Source organism: Gymnoscopelus braueri, assembly GCF_963280865.1.
Source record: "Gymnoscopelus braueri genome assembly, chromosome: 23".
NCBI lineage: Eukaryota > Metazoa > Chordata > Actinopteri > Myctophiformes > Myctophidae > Gymnoscopelus > Gymnoscopelus braueri.
The window spans coordinates 11,396,282-11,410,045 of NC_137625.1; the positions used below are offsets into that span (position 1 = coordinate 11,396,282).

Here is a 13,764-nt window from a genome sequence, read left to right on the forward strand (position 1 = left end):
GAGAGAGAGAGAGAGAGAGAGAGGGAGAGAGGGAGGGAGAGACAGACAGACCGACCGACCGACAGATACACACAGAGATGTACAGCAAACACAGATGTACAGAAAACATTGAATATATTTAAATAAATACAATTTAGTTTAGTTTTTTGTTTGTCTATGTACCCTGCAGGAATTAAAATGTTCCCATAGGGTTACTATACTAATTAAAAGTTCAATTGTTTTTGCCATGCTCTGTAAGGAATAGCAGTTATGCATTGTTTAAAAACAGGTTATTCAGGGCATTTATCTCCTTGGTTTTATTTGCTTTAGTTTTATGGCTATTTTGAATGCAAATGATGCCTTTTGTGTATTGTGCTCTATAACCTACTACAGGTATAATGATTGGGTAGGCAGGGACAAAAAAGTGGCAACATCATTATCTCACTGTGTTGACTACTGGACTACTAAAGTAGTTATTTCTGAGTCACTCTAACACCCACAACGAGGAGCTCCTTGACAATGAACTACTTTTTTACCAACTGGAGGAGTGATTGACGAGGGGGAAGAGGGGAGGTCAACAAACAAAGAAGGTACGAACTATAAAAACGCAACCCTAGTGCAGCTACAGTAGAACCACATACTGACACTGTGTGGGAGTCGTCGTTTAAAATATGGTACATTTTCATTGCACTAAAAGTCAAACTCTTACTGTTGTAAACATAAAAAAATACATTTGGTATGTTTGTTTGCTTTTAATTTGGCAATTATTTATTTACAGCTGGTCATTTATTTTATTTTAATATTAGTTAGTACAGTTTTAGCTCCCTTCCCTCTCTTATCAAAATATGTATTTATATGTTGGGGTTTATGTTGTGTATTTATTTGCTGTTCATTGTATATTCCTATAGACGAATCCACAGACGCGCTGCCTGTAGGCGGCCATTGCTGCGGTGTGTAGCGTTGACACCACAGCAATGGCTGCGCGCAGGGCAGCGCTCCGTGGATTCGTGTATACCCTATGCATCCCCCCCACCCGCGTGGCAGGCACACCCACACATGCACCCACAGAGACTAAAACATGCGTGCCCTCACACACACACACACACACACACGGGCAGCGTGCGCGCACACACACACACACACACACACACACACACACACACACACACACACACCGGGCACATACACATTTTAAAGCCTTTAGCTTTACTGCGTTTTGTCAAGAAAGATGTAAAATAAAAGTAAATAAGTCTGTCACCCCAGTCTCTAAGCTATGAATTGCTTAACATTGAATTAACATTTTAGAGTGCAAGCAACTCTTGCAAACATTGGCTGAATCCCCCTCTCCCAGTTATGTGGATTGCCTGTGTATACGTATATACTATATACTATACTGAATATCCTATACTGTACTTCCGTGACGTGACCCTGTCCCTCACCAAAAATTACAGTCAATTATATTCATCAAGTGTCACAACCGTATGACGAAGAATACATAGGCCCTTTTCACCGCAGACATTTTGTCATATAAACACAGCTGAAGGTAATAATGGTAATTCTATGTAGGTGTGTTTAATGTACGTAGGTGTTACTGTGTGCCAGCACTGAAAGGTGCTGTACAGTTAACTTCATGCTGGCACACAAACACCTAAATGAACTCGATGGATCTTTACCTCCTCTTCTTCCCAGTCAATTAGGTCCCAGTCGTAGGCAAGGACAGCACGTCGTCTTTTCCAAAACTCCAAGAAAACAGTAGCTGAAACAGATGAATAAGAGGATCTTAGGGCAGTGGTTGCACAAAGTTTGGGTACAGCAGCATTAAAAAAATATATCTTTAGTAAATAATGTTCACTTTTAAACACTGCATCGAGTAATTGCTACGTTTTTGTTTGTTTATGTACTTTACTCTTTAAGGAGCCAATTGTTTTTAAATACGCTGAAGGAGACAGCATTTTGTTTCTGCACGGAAAGACAAAAAAATAAACAAAACAAAAAGATCTCTGGAAACACATTCTCTTTGAAACGCACCATTAAGTCTTCCAAGTACACAAGAACAGCCATGTTCAGTTAATGTTTGCAAATTTGCAGCACAATTTCTCATCGTGTTTTTTACTGAAAACATATTTGTGGTATGTATATTTGCTTCATTCTTCATGCATCTAAGTAAGGTTTTATGAATACCCACTTACTTTACTTAATCATATGAACCCTAGTGTCACTATTCTGGGGTGACCATTCTGTGAAAATAGCAGACCTACAAAATTCACAAGACATTGCATGATGCGTTTTGAGCTCGTAGATCTGCCATTTTGGTAGTTAATAAGATATCTACATTTGTAAAGCCTGGCACAATATTGTTTAGTAAAAGTTCCATTTTAGCTTTTTTACTACAAATGGCAATACGCATGCTGTTTCTGCCTTCTGGGTAGTAACAGAGGCTTGGTGTTGCTGAGCAAAGTCCTGTGGATAGTTTACTTATTGCATGTTTATCAGTATTTCTCCATTGGTAGTCTGTCTCTTCCAATGGAGCTTCCATAATTAAGCGAGGGTTCTGGGTTAGCCTTTTCATTCTGGAGTTAGTTCTTAACTTGACTCCTTGAAGCAGAGCATAACTCCTTATACATCTGCCCTTGCTGTGTCACATTCTTGGAAGGGAATGTTTTATTTTGTCAAGCGAGCAGGGGAGCACGCTTGAGTGGAATGTTAATGAAGTGACTTCAGTGGATATCTCACTGCAGTTGAACTCCAACCTGTACTCATTTGGACAATATGATCATTTCTAGAGCCAACAAGCAAGGTCAGTTGTCAGTTGTTTTTTAACCTTATTTTAAGCTGCATAAAGAAATAGGAGCATAGGCTGCCCGAGCAGTGTAGGCTAGGCTGCTCGGCATCTGCAGCTGTAAAAGCAACACACGTTACCTTTCTGTTATACAGTAAACTTCACAGAAAAATGTTGTTTATTGTGAGTTCAAAGTGTCACGTATTACTTACACTCATGTGTTTCAACTTGTCAGTACTTTATTATATCAGTAATCACCATTGCGAATAGAAAAGAACACATTAGTGTTTAGTTTTAATAGGTTGCATAATAGGTTGCTACGCGAATTCTACACATACACACATGTTTTACCACATACTGAGAGGATTGTTGATATTAAAATGCCATTGCCATACTGATAGAAGAGAGTTGATGAGGAAGATTTGAGACTCTGCATACCATATACAACTTTCAGCCTTTGTCTTTTTACCTCCTTATCGTTCAATTACCATACAATGACTCCAGTATTACTATAATCACAGCATAATTAAATCATTACTCACTATCATTTACACTGTTTGGTTGGGAATTGATGCATCTGATCACATGGTGATGGTACACATGTTTAAAGTAGATTTTAACAGAAACATGGCAATGATGGCATCGGATTTGTGGCGGCCCATATGGGCAGAAGTCAAAAGCGCTTTTTGAGGTGTGCTCTATAGAGGCCCCTCAACATGCGATTACTATTTGGGTTGACTGGATGTTGCGTTCATGACAACATATATGGTATGTGAAAAGGCTCCAACGGCCAAGGCTCCAAAGACAGTCAGAGATGCAATTTGTTTTTTAAAATTTTGCCCAACTGCTCCACTGAACTCCAGTGCAAAAATATATACAAATAGCAACAATAATCCTGGCCTAAAAGTCAAAAATAGAGCAATGAGAAAAAATAAATTAGCACTTAGGTAGGGTAAGTGATATTTTTTGGTTAAAACAAAAAGTATTTTGTTAAAAGGTTAAAGCACTACATTCTGATAGTAATCATTGCTATAGAGTGTTTGTTCAGTAACAGGAGTCTCCCCGTCTCTCCAGCTCTTTAATAAACAGAAAATACACTTTCCGGTAGGTGTCAAAATCTCAGCCAATCAGGAGAAAGTACCAATTTTTAAGCTTCATTTTTTATAGTGTTCCAGTTCCAATTTTGCCTTCTCATTTCTTAGTGTCATCACTTCCAATTTCACTTGTTTAATCTATATCCTGATTGAGTTCTCTATCCTGATTGGATAAAATTGGAAATGAAATGAAAGTGCATTTTCTGTTTTATAAAGAGCTGGAGAGACAAGGAGACTCCTCTTACTGAACAAACACTCTATAGCAATGAGTACTATCAGAATATAGAGCTATTTCATTTTGTAACACTTATTTTAACCAAAGAAAATCACTTACCCTACCTTTAAGGCAAACACTAACAAACAAAACCCAACTGGTTAAGAACTCGCTTCAGGCTATACCTTGATCACACAAGGCCCTGTAACTCGTCTGTTACCTGTGTTTCTGCCCATATCTAACTGCCTCTGCCTATCTAACTAATCTGCCTCTGCAGCCTCCCTTAAAGAGGGAGTGGATCCTACCATAGACCATATTCACACGGCGGCCATATTGGAATTTAACATTGAAAGTGCTGCCACCCGGGGTGGCTACTTTCGACTTCATAGAAACATGGCCGCCGTGTGAATATGGTCTATTGGACACAGAACCAATTAGCAACAATTCTTCTAAATACTTCCATAAATACTCCCATAGATTCCCCACTGCCACAGTACAAAAGTTACCTAAAAAATCCTAACGATGCGTTTCAATTAAACAAATATAACTTGGGGTGAAGACTCAATGATAGTTTAAATAAACACAATACTCCTAAAACATAGGAACACCCCTCTCCTCCACAGCACTTGGCACCTTCCTCATCAAGGGAATTGCCACCAGCAGTGCAGGAGAGACAACTAGCAAACAATCAGTTAATATACAGTTTCAATACACCAGTTTAAACCATTAGTCCTTGCATAACTTGGAAAGCAGTCAGATCAGATGTGTGTATGTGTATATAGGGCACAGGTGACGGGTTGCCCCGTGACATGGTGTTTTTGGTAAGTAATAGGCCACTCTCCCACTAATTCAGGCAAAAAAAAGTTTGATGCTCATTGTCACAGACAGTGATCACATACATGTCACAAGCTCATTTGTACCTAATTTGAGTGAAAAGCATTTGTAGTATTTTTGGTGCTCAAGTAAATTTGATTGGGCTCTGTGCTGTTTAGAGGCCCCTCAATGTATTATTCATAATTGGGGCAGATAGTTCATGATTTTTGTAAAATAGGCCAAGCAATGAGCTAGCAAACTTTGGAAGGCAATCATAGCCAATCGGAATGGATTTGAAAACATCTGAATGACGCGTTTATCACATGACTCTATAAATAGTGTGTAACAATTTGTGCAATTTTGGACAAAATGTTTAGGAGTACTAGAAAAAATCTGGGTTATGAAGAAAATGCCAAAATGGTCTATGGGGAGTTGCATCATGATTCCAGGAATCCAGGGGAAGTTATTTTCTCTTTTTGATTGTATGTTCAATAGTTATAAGCCAAAACATAAAAGGGGCCTGGTAATGAGTCCGATTTGAAAAATTGGTGGCGAGACCTCCTTGGTTTTGTTTGACACCGACTGGTAGTTAGTGCCATAATTTAACACACAGATATACAGACAGACACCCATCTACCCATTCAGCTGCTGCCAAATAAGTTGTCAAAGAAGTTTAATAACATTCAGACATGGTCAGCAATCTCAGGAGAGAGTTCTTTGTCTGACGGAACGAGGAAAGAGTTCAACTGGACAATATAACAAGAGTAGCACACTGTCCACCATTTTGTCATTCTCTGTTGAGCATGTGTTGTCAACAATGGATGATCCAAGCTTGTTAAAAAAAACACATATTTTATTCATATATTCTTACTATTTCTCAGCTTGCAGAATACCATTACACAAACTTCTTAACACACCTCCAATGTGTGAATAATGTGCAATCCTCCAACACCCGCACCCACCACAAAATGGTTAATTTGCATGCATGGTTCAACAAGAGTTAAAGTAGAGGCATGTGTTGCACAGCAGGTCTCCAGCAGCAGTGAAGGGGAGGGGAGTGATGAGTCTTCCCCTGAACCAAAGCCTTTCCCTGGGTTCCTCTGGGCCAGAGGTGACAGAGTGGGACCCAACAGCAGAAATATCATCCGCTGGTGAGTAGCACACAGTTTCGACTGGGATCAACTCGTTTTGCAGTTTTCTAATCGGGTCTAGAGAGAACTGGCTGATGCAGGTAAAGCTATGCTCCTAAAAAGAATTCCCTCGGAAACCAGGGGCATCATAGTGGTAGGGCCTACCTATAAACCTGCGAAACTTATGAATATGATTAGGTTCTTAATTACAGTAATTTGGTATGTCCATATGTTATTCTAACTCATCGTGACTGGCTACACCCGGATACCTGATTCAGCATTCATGTGGGGGAACAATAACATTGCGCCGCCCAACCGGATACCGATATTAGTAGGGGAATTCGTGGCCTAGACTGGATCACACTAGTCAGTTCGGAACAAAAACCAGGCCTTCCGTTGTGTGGAAAGCCTGCAGCCTCTTTGTCGTTTGGTCTCATTTCTCATGTCTCATGTTTTGTATCAGATGGCAATGGCCTTGGGGATCAATGAATTATGCAAAGACTCTTAACTGTGAAAGCACACAAATGATAATGATAATGGATTAATATCTACCAGGTCCAATTATGATTTATCAGACAGTAATGAATGAACCCACACATACATACAGTATTATGTCATGTTATCAAGTGTAATCAAAATGTTAATGTTTTGCACAGCACTCCATAAGTGCAAAATCACCACAATAAAACATTTACAAGAGTGAAGCAGATCAGGTTTCCACAGCCACGGCGTGACAATGTCTGAATATGCCATGCTATCAATTAGTCATAACCTACAGCAACAGTGATGGCAACTAACTATTTCAATAACAAGCACAGCCTTGGTGCCAGAACACATCCAGAATATTTTCCACCGTGGATGCATTCAGAATTTAAATCAATATCAATAACAAAGAGAGGTATTCAGGTTGAGGATAGTTTTGAGTTCAGTATGAAGGTGTTCCAGTGAGGTTCAAGTTTATTTGCCTGGCTTAATGTCTTCTTCTTCATCCATAAATAACATAAAAATGTAGAAAAAATAAGTTACAGGAGCGTTACAGGTATCTCTCAGACCATCGGTGCTCATGGAAGTTTTTCGTTTAGTTGAAAAACATTACTAGGGGGTGGGCTTGACAAGCTTAACGCTTCTCCCAAACCCTTTTTCAAGAACTTGGACTATTGTTATGATTGACACTATGATTATTATTATGAATACTATTGTAAATATATTAACCAAATGAATTAATTGTATGTACGTATACATATTTTTATATACAAGGTGGATTTTAGAAGACACCTTGAGTGCCTGGACCTGGATATTTTATGCCTTTTTGGCATATTTTTCCTCTCTCTTGAACATGAAAATGTACCAGACGAAAAAGGCGACAAGCTACAAAATCAAACCCCTGTTGGGGGATCTGGGGCATTGCTTGATAATAATGTACATATCCTGGCAAATTTATGGCAAATTTATAGCAGCCTATCAGAGTAAAACAGTTATCATTTAGTGACATACAATTCAATGTACACACCCCTCAACTAACTTTTTCCAGAACCATCCCCAAACACTGTCAGCCTCTCTAATTACTATTACATTTATTTTTCAGCTGAAAACTTTGTGTTGGCATTATAGACTGTATTTTAAAATGTGTCATGGCTAAGTTAACTTGTGTAACAAGTAGTACAGTATATTCTAGATGTAGAATCATTCTAACATCTGAAAATGTATTGCTAACAATTTTGTAAAAAACAAACGATGCATACAGGGACTGGTAGACAAAGCTTTAAATCATCAGGAACATCTTAACCACTGTTATATTTGTAAACATGTAGTTTCCTTTATGTCCTTTCCTCATCACCATAAACAGTTAACAGCGCCATCATCCTGATAGGAGTGTTGACCTTTGCTCTCCAGCTGGGCCTAGCACTCTACTTCTTGCAGAAATGTTGGAGTTATGACAAACAAAAACAGCAAGCAACCACAGAGCTTTGCAAAGGTGAGCATTTACAGCATTTTATGACCGTCTCTTGATTAGTAAAATTGTCTTTATTGTTCTTAGTTTGTTATTAGTGTATTTAAATAAACTTTTTGTGTTTTGACATATATTTAGAGAAGTTAGATTTTATTGTATCAAACAATGTGCTGTATTAAACCATGAATGAATTACATGTATACTTTTGGTTTGAGTATGATAACTGTTATGGAAAAAATAAACGTCCATATAAAGGTGAATGCATATCGTAGAAGTTTATTGTTAAGATCATGGTGCACACAAACTGCATCTTGGCCTCACCAGCCCTCTACCTTCGTCAGTGTCCCCTGTCAATTTGTACCTTTTAATAAGATTCAATTAACCACATGAACCCTATTCTAGGGCAAATCGATGTTTCAATCAACGCTGCCAAAATGTGTTTTCTATCCTTATTGGCAGGCATAAAGCAAAACTAATTAACTAGCCATGCTACTTTATTTGAGCTATAATGCTTGGTGTTACCAAATCGTTTGTGTCTTTCAGTCCCTTCAGGCATTCACCTGTACGAACTCACAGACAAACAACCAGACTGTCTGCATTGGGAAGACGAGGCTGCGCAATCTATAACTGTGAAATCTTTGCAATCAATTTCTGGAGAATACAGTTGCTATAATAACAGGGAATACTGGGACCTTTTAATACGCTGACAGGATCCTGCTCCACTGGACACTATTTTAGCAAATATAAAGCCTGATTTATGCTTCAGTGAGTGTTCTTAGTAGTGTTTGGTCTGTCGTTTTTTAATATTGTAGGTTGACTATGCTTTGATGCCTATTTTAGATGTTTTTATGATGTGTTTTATTGATGTCTCTATGAGAGCTGCTGTAACACCTTAATTTCCCCTCTGGATGAATAAAGTACCTACCTACAGTACCTATATTCTGAAATACTTTTTTTACAGCGTGGCACCATAGGGTCAGCCGTCTATAACAGCACCATGGGCCACATGACAATCCTCTTCCCGTAACATGAGGCAGCTTCATGTAGAAGTACACCTCCTGGACATGATGCCAGTATGTCACAGGGACTAACCCCCAATTTTGTTCAAACAGACCTATCCAGCAAACTCTGGAAGCCAACGTTGGCCCATTAGGATGGAATATGAAATATTCACTTCCATCTTGATCACATGACTATAGAGATACTGTGTACCAATTTGCGTGATGTTTGGATAAAATCTGTAGGAGTAATATTAAAACAATGTTTTGCACAAATCAGCCTCCTGGTGGCCCTATAACAGGCCCATGTGAAAAAAGTGTGTGCACAGTTTCGCAGCGAGCGGGCCAACGGTGCCGGAGATTAGCTGTTCAGACATATGGACACACGGACGGACAGGGTGCAAAACGTACTCTCTCGCCATGCCTTTCGGCCTGGCGGAGACAATAAACCTTGATGGCTTGTTTCCATTGTGGTCCTATGTATTCAATCAATATTGAACAGGCATCACAATTCAGAGTGCAATGTTTGATGGACTTAGAAACCATATCAAACTTACCCCAGACAGCCATGAATACAGCAAAGAACACAGTAGCTCCATTGTCAAACAAATGAGTGAGCTAAAAACAGAATAAAAACAAAAACAACAATTGAAGCGTTACAATTCAATACTGTAAGAAATCTTTGTGGAAAAAGTAATGTAAACAACACAAGTTTATAAAAAATACTTTACTCTAAGATCTGTCCAATAAATTCAAGGATTTCCTAACCAAGCCTTACGCACTTCATATCAGATAACTTGGCAACTGTGTGTTTATAGGAAATTCCAATGGAGTTTTGAATGACACACTCTGGTATCATAGTTGGCCAGCCTTTTCTGTGGGTAGTCTACATTTCTTCATTTAGTCCAAAACACAGTACAAGGTAAAATAAATAAGGAAAATATGACAGAATCAGCTACACGATCAGATGACACTGGGGTAATGCAAAACAGACACGCTCATGTATTTTCACAATGCAAAATTAGAAGATGCACAAAGCAAACTGTCACTCTTAAGAGTTAACTGTTGCTTATAACTGTATGAAATCCTCTACATTTTTTGTGTTTTGGTGTATATGCAGCTGTCTTTATTAAGAGTCGTAGACCACCAATTACTGATGTTTTGACCGATATTTTGTAAAATAAGGACACATGCATAATTTCAGGTACAGATATCTTCAAAAAAGTCAAATATTGTCAGCCAAAACGATATATATCGGTCGGGCTCTAGTCTTTATAATTTATGTTTACCTTAATATTAATAGTATTATATACAGTATTACCTTGGCATAGATGCAGCTGTCTGACAGTCTCAGGTAGGGGCAGTATTCATCACAAATGGGACACATTATAATCTCTGTGGATTGGCAGATTTCTTTACTGGAGAAACACAGATTGAAAATAGGTTCTCTTTGGCGAGGTTGTGCAATGATGTATACATTATCCATGGGTCAATTAATACACACACTACTGCTGGAATTAGTTCACTTTCAGTAAAACTGAATACAAACTTTTGTAAGAATTTTGAAATTATGAAATAATAGAGTGTATGTTTGTAATGTAAAGTTGAGAATGTAAAGTTTGTGTCAATTCACTTTACCTTCTGAAATGGTCAATTTGAAAGTGAACTGACCCCAACAGTTACCTTCCATAGAGCCTGATTCATACTTGGTCGCGCGATGGTGTCTCGCTCAGAGAAAAGCTGACCTACCGAGCTTGTAGGTCTGCTATTCTGGGCCGTTCTCGGCGTACAACACCATCGCGTGACGGAGAATAAATCTGCCGTTATAGAGACATTGAATTAATTCACCACAATTAATCAAATGCACATAATTTAATGCATTGGGAAGTGTTGCGTCAGACTTCTACAAGTCCTCCTCAAAATGGAATTCAGGTAAGAGAAAATATGCCCTTTAAAATGCTTTTAGCGCAAATACTGCTAAACGCATGTTGTGATTTAAAATTCTCTGTTGTGATCCTGACCGCTCTCCTCTAGTCCGAGGTGGTGACTGGCCATTCGATTTAATTACCCTTCTGTAAGCCAGCGTGAGCTCGGAGAACAAGATGACATCACGGCAGTCTCACACAACATGTCCTTGCATTATTATTATTAAAAACAATTATTCTGGCTTCTCTGCATTTATTGATAGTACAGTGGAGATTATACAGTAAACAAGGAGAGAGAGTAGGGGAGTGACATGCAGCAAATGGTCTGCCTAGCCCGGGAATCGAAACAAGTCGCTGTTGGGCATCATGAGAGCCTGTGTGGTACAGTACATGTCTTAACACTCAGCCAACCGCACCCTGTTAGTTGTATTAACATACTCTACCATACAGATCGGTCGAAAAACTTTTTATTCACGAAACATTGCCGTACATTTTTTTACTCTACTGAGGATGTGCTCTCTCAGAGAGAGATCAAATGCATGATTTGTACTTAATGTTATTCGACAGCGGTAATATAAGAGGTAATATTCATACTAGTTTAAATAAAAGCCCGGCCTATTAATTGGAAGTTTCAAGGTGTATACACAGTGAATATTCAACATTTCGAGCATGCTGTGACGTAACAAAAACGTAACAAAAAGTAAATTTTTCCTTGACATGAAACAGGCAATGATAATCAAACCATGTATCTTTACTGACAAGAATATTAAGTATTTCCAAACGGGTCTTTTTAGATTGTGTAATCTAGTCCAAATCACTCTCTCTGCGGCCATGTTGGGTTGTGAACTCAACCCGTCGTTACATGGATCGCTTTCAGCTTGACCTACATTTAAATGTTTAATCAATAGAAGTGACATTATGTGACTCCTCTCTGTGGATTCATTGCAGGCCCTATGGCAGAGAAGAACGGAACTGTGATCTCACAAGGCCAGCTGCTGTGCAAGGTTATAGCAACCTAGAGCCATGTGAGAGCTCGCGAGGTAGACGGCTACGGCAGTGCTGCTTTCTTTTTGTTCTTTCCCACAGTCAAATTTTTATTATCACAATCATACGGCTGTATATTTTTACAATTTAATTTCATGTTCGAATTTGGAATAATCGTTGACAGCCCCAATGCAGCTTATCCATTTAAGCCCTGTATACAGTATTTTGTTGTACAACATAGCAAGAATCACCAATATTTTTTATTTATTTATCTATTTTTAAAGAAAAGAAGGCAAAATAGAAAGATTATGAAAAAAATATTTTAATCTTAAAAAATGTTTTTGACACTTTTTGAAGATTTGCCCAATATAGAGACGCCAGGTATAATGTGGTTAAGAGTGATGATTAAGTATAGTTATAAGAAGATGTAGAGATCCTGGGATGTGGGTCAAGCCCTGGTGCAAATTACAACAACAAGCAAACCGTGGAGCTCCCATTACCTGACTTGGCAGTGTTCCAGCGTGAACACACCATAGAGGAACACCAGGAGTCCCACCAGCGCTGCAGGGAACAGCATCCCAGTGTACCAGCCCAGCCAGGCAAAATACAGGCCAATCTTCTCCCCAAAGTACTTCCTAAACGAACAGATCAACTTCAAATTAGATCACATCTTGGATGCGGTCACATCCTTTCATTCAACCTTTATTTAAAATATTGGGCTCATTATAGATGCCACAAAACAACAACAAAGCAGGAAGAGCACAAGCAAATGTTTGTGCTCTCTTTTTTAACTTTGCAAAATTATTGTTATGTAGATTATTTCTTGACAGCTTATTTTTTTTACATTAAGATTGAATTCAGTAAGCGTGCTTTGCCTTTGGTACAGTAGACTCTCAATATTTTTTTTGATGATCGGTAATGTTTTGAGTTATTATGATGATTATATCATAATTGTTAAATACAGCTGAAAATGTCTGTCTATTTAGCCTATGGCATGCATGGCTCAGTTTTTCTCTTTGTCTCTATAAAGTACCTTATGAGGTCCAGTGGCTGATACTTGTACCATACTCCCCACCAGGCCCAGCACTCATAGAGCAGATGGCGATGGTTATCGGCTCCATGTGTCCTTACTGAGTTTTTGCTTCGGTGGCTCCCCTGTCCAAACATGCGCATAACACACACACACACACACACACACACACACACACACACACACACACACACACACACACACACACACACACACACACACACACACACACACACACACACACACACACACACACACACACACACACACACACACACACACACACACACAAACACACACACACACACACACACGCATACACATTATGCTAAATTAATAACAATGTCCACATAATCGCCTTACTGATCAATGACTATAATATTATGTGTCACTACAAAATAGTGTTAGTGATTTAGTGCAGTGGTTCTCAACCTGGGGGTCGCGACCCCCTGAGGGGGAACGTTCATCATTTTCCTGTGTTATTCATTTATTTCTTTAATTATTTTCTGTTAACATTTCAGTAGAAGCACAATCAAGAATATATAATTAGTATAGGCAAAATTGTTCGGAGGAAGAGAGAGAGAGTGAGCGAGTAAGTTTGTGTGTGTGAGATCGCGCCTGTTGAGACAGACCGATCACCTGCCATTATGAAAGGGATCAGCCCCACTGTGTACTGTGCTCTGAGGTTCTGACACACGAAAGTTTAACACCACTGAAAATTAAGAGGTATTTCTAAACCAAATAAAATCTTGTGGAAGAGTGGAGATATCTGACTAAATACACATTTTCGAACACAACTTTCAAATGGATTTATAACTAGATGAGAAGAGCTGACCGCCAGCAATGAAATATTGGGTGAGTACGCAG

At 38.9% G+C, this 13,764-nt stretch overlaps 1 protein-coding gene and 1 long non-coding RNA gene across 2 annotated transcripts in view; one reads left to right on the forward strand and one right to left on the reverse strand.

Annotated features, from left to right (window-relative positions):
• The window catches only part of LOC308079775 (anoctamin-4-like), a gene marked incomplete at its 3' end in the record, with an annotated part of 43,865 nt that overhangs the window by 14,921 nt on the left and 15,180 nt on the right, over positions 1–13,764 (reverse strand). Inside the window, exons 9-13 of the mRNA XM_080421369.1 lie at positions 12,901–13,022; positions 12,368–12,502; positions 10,280–10,376; positions 9,516–9,576; positions 1,653–1,735 (exon numbers count right to left, since the gene is read on the reverse strand). Of these exons, the coding sequence (XP_080277495.1) occupies positions 1,653–1,735; positions 9,516–9,576; positions 10,280–10,376; positions 12,368–12,502; positions 12,901–13,022 (498 nt within the window). The remainder of the gene's footprint in view (positions 1–1,652; positions 1,736–9,515; positions 9,577–10,279; positions 10,377–12,367; positions 12,503–12,900; positions 13,023–13,764) is intronic.
• On the forward strand, positions 4,569–8,856 carry LOC308079776. The gene is made up of 3 exons (XR_013932632.1): positions 4,569–6,030; positions 7,856–7,984; positions 8,504–8,856. It is a non-coding gene; the product is annotated as an uncharacterized lncRNA (long non-coding RNA).